Source organism: Melitaea cinxia, chromosome 18 (genome assembly GCF_905220565.1).
Source record: "Melitaea cinxia chromosome 18, ilMelCinx1.1, whole genome shotgun sequence".
Taxonomy (NCBI): Eukaryota; Metazoa; Arthropoda; class Insecta; order Lepidoptera; family Nymphalidae; genus Melitaea; species Melitaea cinxia.
In genome coordinates, this window is record NC_059411.1 from 12,925,397 (window position 1) to 12,934,246 (window position 8,850).

General features: G+C 31.0%; 2 protein-coding genes across 2 annotated transcripts; both read left to right on the forward strand.

Moving 5' to 3' along the window:
* Positions 1-2,467: 2,467 nt before the first annotated feature.
* Positions 2,468-4,884, forward strand: LOC123662133. The gene is made up of 6 exons (XM_045597018.1): positions 2,468-2,502; positions 2,650-2,859; positions 3,072-3,149; positions 3,290-3,426; positions 3,528-4,137; positions 4,784-4,884. Exons 1-6 carry the CDS (start codon positions 2,493-2,495, stop codon positions 4,882-4,884), a joined length of 1,146 nt encoding a protein of 381 aa, XP_045452974.1. The 5' UTR covers positions 2,468-2,492.
* Positions 4,885-4,980: 96 nt separating this feature from the next.
* Positions 4,981-8,158, forward strand: LOC123662329. Its single transcript, XM_045597184.1, has 2 exons — positions 4,981-5,139; positions 7,373-8,158. Exons 1-2 carry the CDS (start codon positions 5,029-5,031, stop codon positions 8,009-8,011), a joined length of 750 nt encoding a protein of 249 aa, XP_045453140.1. The 5' UTR covers positions 4,981-5,028; the 3' UTR covers positions 8,012-8,158.
* Positions 8,159-8,850: the final 692 nt, after the last annotated feature.

Below are 8,850 nucleotides of genomic sequence, written 5' to 3' on the forward strand. Positions count from 1 at the left end.
GAAAGTCTTACTATTTTGCCTGTTTTCAAAATTAAATTGAGACTGTTATCTCAACTGCACCGATCAATCAATCTGCTACGTGTGTTCTCCACTATACGTGACATTGGCGGAATCAACCGTGCTTCTCTGGCACAACTGAAAGCCATTAAACCAATCAATCAGTCAACATTTAGCACAATGGCAGGATTGGCAGGTGCTAGGTAAAGGCTAGGTTACACTTTGATAAGTACGAGTGCAGGTATTTAGTGTAGGTGTTTAATGATTAGTACAAAATACGTGTGGACTGCAGCTGGTTAGTGCGAATGATTAGTAATCAGTATAGTCGAGTGAATAGAAATACGTTCTATTTTTTGCGCCTAGCCTCGTCCCGCGCGCCCTTCCTTCCGCTTGACTCGCAGCTTGTCTATCTAAACACGCTTATAACAAACAGGCTTGTTTCATGATTAGTGTTTAGTATCGACACTCGCTGTTTTTTAAGCATTATTGTAACATTATTTGGCATAAATACTATTTAGAAAGAATAAATGTCGAATTGAACCGAAGATATAAAGGAGAATGATATGATTCCATACATTCTTGGGCCAAAATGTAATGAAATGAAAATGGTATCAATTAATGCATTTAGGCTTATTACTTCCTCGCTGAAAATTATCTATATTTTGGCTATCTGAGAGTGGAGTTATTAAACTTTTTGTAAAAGTGAGGTTATGTTACAATGTCTATAAAAAACCCGATCACTAAGTTCTTGTAGCATTAATATCTGTTATATTTAGTGAAGACTGTTTGAAAACTCACTACGAATATTGATATACACTTGAAACCATAAATAAATATCAGGAATGGGCTCAGAATGCATCGGAAAACAGTAAACACGAAACGAGTGACGGACACAGTATTATTGTTAGTCAGCTTTCAAAGCTGTCATTAAAAATATGATTTATTTTAAATCGATATGAAATCGATAATCATTTTGGTTTATCAGATATTAATTGATATTGTCCATATTAATGTAACTTTATTTAAATGCACTTTATTGTTTACAGCTTTAATTGTGCATCTAAATATCTTGAATTAATTATCTAGTGCAAACCTTTTTTTTTGAATTCTGTAATCGATTATAGTTGAATCGATACCCAAATAATTTGATGAAAACTATCTTTCTCAATTTTCTCCGCTTCTAGATTCAGAATTGAGCTGATATTTTATATTTTAAAATAAAAAAATATGACCAATTTTTTAAACAATATCTCTACTCATTACATTTTGGCCCAAAAGTCCCATTCTCCTTTGTACAGATTATCTAAAACATGAATGTCGTTATAATTGTAAAGACCCTGCTGCACTCGTACTTGAGTGCAATTTTTAGTGCAGGGGGTTAGTAATTAGTACTAAACACGCGTGGACTGCAATTGGTTAGTGCGAGTTATTAGTAATCAGCGTAGTCAAGTGAATAGAATCGTGTTCTATTTTTTGCACGTAGCCCCGTACCGCGCGCCCTTCCTTCACCTTGACTCTTAGCTGGTCTGGATTGTAAAAACGTTTAGACATGCTTATTTATTGATTAATGTTTAGCATTGTGGTGTGGACGTCACTCGCTGTGTATTTTAGCATTTTCATAACATTATTTGAAATAAATACTATTAAATTATTGAAAAATCTTATTAAAAACGAAAACGAAGTGGACCGAAGACGCGACCTATATGCAGGAGTATCTAAAGCATCAATGTCTTTATAATTGTATAGACCCTAAATATAAAATTAAAAGTTAGTATAGTAAAGTATTTCTTGCGATAGCAAGCGCGCTTGTTTTTGTTCGTTCGTACTTGCTTTTCGACACCCAACAATTGAATTTTACTAAGCGCAGGCCTTGTAAAATTGTAAAAAGCTAGTTTTGTTCAGTACTGTTTAGCTTGCAGCTAAACAGTACTGAACAAAACTAGCGCTAAGGACTTACACTCGCATTCGCAATTACTAAACACCTATCACTTGCACTAATCAAAGTGTAAACTAACCTTTAAAGCTTAGTCAATGGTCGCTTAGTCGTTGCTTTATCCCGTGGTTTAGGCCATGACCCACGTCTAACTCACCTTCCAATTAAGCATTAGAACAGTTCGGCATTGCGGGCATTGTGCGGCATTGTGTTAAGCTCGGTAATTGGAAAACTACTACTTATAAATAAAATTTCGATCAATGCCAACTTAAAGAATTTTCTGCTACTGAGTTGGTATCGATTGCACGCATCACGTAAAAGTAGTACTTATTAGTTATTACAATGCTCGACTCGATCGAACAATCGATTGTTGCTGTAGTTGAAGTTGAAACATTTACTGCTTATTTTGAGCATTATGCCGCATAGTGCGCTTTAGTGCGATTATTGGAAAACTTGGACTATCGTTAGTAATGTTAATTATTGAAAAATGTTTTAAAGCTCATCGTAATTTTTTAGAAATAATAAAAAGTTAATTCAGACTGTGTTAAAAATAAATATAAGTATGGATGAAGGTACAAACAACGACTATTTTTTATATTATTACCATATTATTACACATTTAGAATGTGAATACAATTAAATATTCCCGGTATAACTACTTACTGTACTCTTTTTATTTCATATTAGAATTCGAAATTATAAACAAATTTATTTTACAGAAATATACTTTTTTTGTCAACATTGCAATGGCTTGATCGAATCATACAATGAAGCAGACAATCATAAATGTTATCGTGGAAAACAACTTTATCAAAATGAAGACGACACAATCTTATTAGTTCGTAATTATGAAAATGAAAATAAAAAAAACCATGAAGGGCAAGTGTTTAACTACGAAGAGTCTGAAGTTCATAATTCTTTATCATCAGGTACAAATAGTTCTTATCGAAATAAAATTTAATGTTTTACAATATATAAAATGGCTTTTAATAAATTACAATTTTTTTAAACAGTTACGGAATAATTAAGTCTTATTTTTAAATAACTTTTCAATGTTTGAAAATGTTCAATTTTCTTCGCAAGAAATTAAACAATTATCTACTGATTAGAACTATATAAGAGTTTTATTTCTATATTTTAGGTTACACTGCAAATATTGAAAGTGATGAAGACTTAAATAATTCTGCAGATTTTAAAACAGAGAGTAATGCTAAGAAAAGTAAGAATAAAATTAATTTTTAAATGTTTCTCAATAATAGTTTATAAACTATACGAAAGATTAAATACGATATAGACTGTACATTCAATTTTGTTGTTTTAATTAAATTATAATTGACTGTTGTGTTTCTAATATTTCAGATGCTGTGTGGACAAAGAAAGCCACGATGGCAATGCTTAACTTATACGAAGCAAATATACAGATGCTTATTGATGTCGGCAAGAGATCACAGGTGTGGAAGACAATATCAGATGGCTTAAAAGATTTAGGTATACAGGTAAAAATACATAATATCATTAATGATGAAGGGGCATTAAACTATTGATAGTGTGTTGATTAGCACTCTTCATTATGAGGATTAATGGTATGGTTTTACAGGTAACAGCAGATCAGGTTAAATGGAAATTTAATCGCTTAAACACTAAATATAAGCAGTGTATCCACAACAACAATAAGAGTAGAAGAGCTCATATGACATTTGAATATTATGATCAATTTGAACAAATTTTTCATAAAGAGAAAAACGTTTCCACTCCACGTACATTTTCTACAGATGAACAAAAAAGAAAGCACGACATAACTGAATCAAAAAATATTGGTGAGAGTAAAAAATTTGAAATAGATGCTACATCCAGTGAAAATGGTCTAACAACAGTTGATGAGTCTCCAAAACTCAAAATAACTCCGGTTGTGGACGTTAAAAAAACTCCAAGAAACCAGCAACGCATTCAAAGTATGGAACTACAAAACATTGAAGAAAGCCAGAAGTCTAGATATGGAAAACTGAACATATACTTAAAAATGAAAGAGAAAGAAATGGAGTTAAAGAAAAAAGCAATAGATATTCGTGAAACAGAAATTCAAGTTAAAAGAGATGTTGCGAGTGAAAAACTAAAGTTTAAAGAAAACAAGCACAAGGACTGGTTAAATATAGAAAAAAAGAAATGTGAGCTTCTGGAAAAATTGTTAAATAATTCTTTATCAACAGGTACAAATAGTTTTTATTAAAAAAAAAATTTAATGTCTTATAATGTATCTTCTTCTTATCGGTGCCTCTCTGACTAGTGACGGTTGGCACTCAGCTTCGCATACTCCGGTTTATTATTCGCGAGGCGAAAGAGTTCGGCGGCGCTCGCGATGCCTGTCCACTCGCGGATGTTGCGTAGCCAGGACTTTCTTCTGCGACCTACACCTCGTTTTCCAGCAACTTTTCCCATCATGATGAGTTGTAACAGTTCGTATCTATCGTGCCTAAGCAGGTGTTCCAGATATGCGACTTTTCTCATCGTGATGGTCTGCCCAAGGTCCCGTGTCTGATTGATGCGTCACAGATCTTCCACATTCATGACCTTGTGAGTTCAGCTAATGGCTAGCATACGCCTACATCTCAAAAGCTTCCATTCCTTTCCTGAGGTTTTCTTTAATAATCCATGCCTCACATCCATATAGAATGTATAAAATGTACAAAACGGCTTTTATTAATAGGTTACAATTTTTTCAAACAGTCACAGAAAAGTTTTCATATGTTAAATAACTTTTCAATGGTTTAAAATGTTTAATTTTCGTACCAGTTAAAAAAAATTATCTACTGATTAGAACTATATAAGTATAAGAGTTTTATTTGTATATTTTAGGTTACAATGCAAATATTGAAAGTGATGAAGACTTAAATAATTCTGCAGATTTTAAAACAGAGAGTAATGCTAAGAAAAGTAAGAATAAAATTAATTTTTAAATGTTTCTCAATAATAGTTTATAAACTATACGAAAGATTACATACGATTTAGACTGTAACATTAGATTTTGTTGTTTTAATTAAATTATAATTGATTGTTGTGTTTCTAATATTTCAGATGATGTGTGGACAAAGAAAGCCACGATGGCAATGCTTAACTTATACGAAGCAAATATACAGATGCTTATGGATATTAACAATAAATCACAGGTGTGGAAGACAATATCAGAAGGCTTAAAAGATTTATGTATAAAGGTAAAAATACTTAATATCAATAATCCTGAAGGGGTATTTAACTATTGATAGTGTGTTGATTAGAACTCTTCATTATAAAATTATTAATTCTGATAAATTTTATTTCTAAAAATTATTATAATCTAAAAATTATATTCTGAAATTGAGTGCACATGGAATATAATTAATAGTATCTATGGGAAATGTAATAAGCAAACTATACCAATTGAATTAAATATAAATGGTGCTGTTGTAAGCTCGGATGACAAGTTAGCAAATATCTTTGAACCCTATTTTGATAAAATACCCATTGACTTAACTTCTCAAGTGAATTCATCTTCAAATAATTCTACCCAACTTCTCAAAAATAATATTAGAAAATCTAATATTAATTTTTCATTCTCGCAGGTTGAATCTTTAGATATTCTAAAAGTATTTAAGAGTCTTAATATTACAAAAACCAATGATCTGTGGGGCATTTCTGTTAAATTAATTATTACTATCATTGAAGACCTCGCTCCATACTTAGCTTTAACTTTTAACAATGCTATTAAAGTGGGTTTTTTCCATATTTGCTTAAATAGTCTTACCACTTATTAAAAAGGGACATCGTATTGATCCCAGTAATTATAGACCCATTTCAATCCTACCATCCTTAAGTAAAACTTGAAAAAATTAAATCAACTTCTTTTCCATTTTAAAGTTAATGGAATTTTTCACAGTGAAAAATATGGTTTCACTAGAGGTCACTCTACGACAGATGCGTGTGTGGCACTTTTCAAGCATATATGTGACGCTTAGGAGAGGTCACAAAGTGCTATTGGTGTATTTTGTGACTTATCAAAGGCATTTGATTGCGTGGACCATGGGTTTTTATAAAGTAAACTTGAATATTACGGTTTTAATGGTAAAGCTCTTAATCTCAATGCTTCACACCTATCTAATAGAATACGACACGTATCAATAAACAGAACGAAGTCTTCTGAATCTGTGCTAAAAATGGGCGTTCCACAGGGATCGATTCTAGGTCCTTTTTTTAAATATATAGAAATGATCTGCCATTTTATTAAAGGTGCTATTTGTAGATGACACATCGCTTATGTTTAAAGTTGATAGGAAAAAAGATAATCATGACGACGTGAACAGTTGTTTATCGCGAATACAAGATTAGCTTAAAACAAACAACTTGAATGTCACAAAAACCCGACTTTTTTGTAATACAAAGTAGGTAAACAAAAAAAAAATGGTAAAGTAAATATGCATTACTAGAGACGAGACTAAAAGCGCTCGTCAGATATCGATCAAATTAGATGGGCAGTCCCAGATTTATTTGTCCAGATAAAAAGTGCGTTGTGTTTTCGTTGCCTAATGTTAAGCATTCAAATTATAACTTTGAAATAAGTAACGAGAAGCTAATTGTCAATGATACTACAGTTTTTTAGGGATACATTTGGAGTCAAAACTTCAGTGGAATTTCCATTTGTCTTTCTTGAATGGTAGATTCAGCTCTGCAGCATTCGCAGTTAGAAAAGTACGACAACTGACCGACGTTGCTACTGCATGTTTAAAATACTGTTTAAAATACTGTGGGGTGATGCTACAGATATTGAGACTGTATTTATTTTGCAAAAAGGGCTATTCGCGGCATTTACAATCTTGGAGCTCGAGTCTTCCTACGGGATGTTTTTAAGAAGGTACACATATTACAATTGCGTCGCAATATATTTATAACAATGTTATGTATATTCACCAGAATATTCATTGTTTTGAAAAAAATAGTAATAATCGCAGTGTAAACACGAGAAAGAATAACAAAATTGTAACTCCAAAGTTTACGACTGCGCAAAGTAAATGTCTCGTTTCTGGGTTATGGTATTCGTATGTATAATAAAATCCAATAAATAATTTTGGATTTGTATCAATATAAATTTAAAGTTTTTATTAAAAAAATTATAATTAATAAGCATATTATTTAGTGTGGGATTACATACTTAATAAACATGAGTGGACTTAGTGAAGCTGTATTTCATGCAAGATATTACTGATTTTGTACTAAAGCACAAATTATATATTATTTCCAAGATTCTTCTCTGCAGAATCTTCATTCTGAATATGTGGTAGCTTTACTTTTACAAAAATAATAATCAATTTAAAATTTTAATTTGTAAAATGGACGGTTCGAAAGTTCTCTCGGGGCCTATTTGAATAAAGTTGTTTTTGATTTTGATTCAAGGATTAATTTATGGTTTTACAGGTAACACCAGATCAGGTTAAATGGAAATTTAATCATTTAAACAATAAATATAAGCAGTGTATCCACAAAAACAAAAAGAGTAAAAGAGCTCATATGACATTTGAATATTATGAGCAATTTGAACAAATTTTTCATAAAGAGAAAAACGTTTCCATTCCACGTACATTTTCTTCTTCGATACTTTCTACCGATGAAAAAAAAAGAAAGCATGACGTAACTGAATCAAAAAATATTAGTGAGAGTAAAAAAATTAAAACAGATGCTACACCCAGCGAAAATAATCTACCACCAGTTGGTGAGTCTCCAAAACTCAAAACAACTCCGGTTGTGGACGTTAAAAAAACTGCAAGAAACCAACAACGCATTCAAAGTATGGAACTACAAAACATTGAAGAAAGCCAGAAGTCTAGATATGGAAAACTGAACATATATTTAAAAATGAAAGAGAAAGAAATGGAGTTAAAGAAAAAAGCAATAGATATTCGTGAAACAGAAATTCGAGTTAAAAGAGCTGTTGCGAGTGAAAAACTAAAGTTTAATGAAAACAAGCACAAGGACTGGTTAAATATAGAAAAAACGAAATGTGAGCTTCTGGAAAATTTTTTAAAAAATCGTATTGACAGCGAAGAGTCTCATTAAACTATCAAAAGTTAATGTTTAAGAGTTTGTTGTACCTAAAAAGGTTATTTTGACATGCCAAAACAAATGCTTTATATAAAGCTTATGATTAAGATTTTGTTGTACTGTGTTTGTATAACATGCAAAATAAAAAAAAAGAATAACATATTTTAGTTTTTTTTTTTTTTATTCACTTATGTATTTTGTTACGAACTATCATAACGTAAAAATTTATTTAATAAATTTAAATTCTTTATTGTTTTAATTGATTTTTACAATTCAATTTAAGTGTAGATGTTAAAGTGTAGATATATTTTATTTTGAACTTATGCAATTTGTGCACTTGGAAACAATTCTCTGAATAATATCATTCTACGATCTCTATCATTATTATTATTATGATATTGTTCTTCATAACCATGTTCCTCTAAATTTATCCTTAATTGTATATTATCGTCTTCAAAGTTATCAAAATTATCATGTTTATCGATACCATAATTGCATAATACTGGTACATGCTGCTGTAACAACCTCGGATGCAAATGATAAATCTTTTATAATCAGTAAAGAATTTAATTCATCGAAAATCAACTAGTGCTTGAGGATTTAGAGAAAAATATTTTTTCCGATTACAATAATCTACTGCATCCTAAGAAGGCTTTGCAATCCTTATATGTGTACAATTGATTGCTCCAAAGATATTTGATATTTTCTTTTGTCTAAAAACCTTCACATGTATTAGTTATTTCATGATTATAGTCTGAGGCCACTTGATAACACCATCTAATTTCGTTAGAATCCAAGTTTTGACACGACGAATGATTGGAATGTTGATGAAATTGAAATATTAAATATATTTG

What these genes read in the sequence shown, in the direction of transcription:
- LOC123662133 (XM_045597018.1), top strand. An exon ending in TCATAATTCTTTATCATCAG is followed by an intron (nt 2,860 to 3,071) that starts GTACAAATAGTT and finishes TCTATATTTTAG; the next exon opens with GTTACACTGCAAATATTGAA. An exon ending in AGAGAGTAATGCTAAGAAAA is followed by an intron (nt 3,150 to 3,289) that starts GTAAGAATAAAA and finishes CTAATATTTCAG; the next exon opens with ATGCTGTGTGGACAAAGAAA.
- LOC123662329 (XM_045597184.1), top strand. Translation starts at nt 5,029, where the DNA reads ATGGCAATGCTTAACTTATACGAAGCAAATATACAGATGCTTATGGAT. An exon ending in TAAAAGATTTATGTATAAAG is followed by an intron (nt 5,140 to 7,372) that starts GTAAAAATACTT and finishes ATGGTTTTACAG; the next exon opens with GTAACACCAGATCAGGTTAA.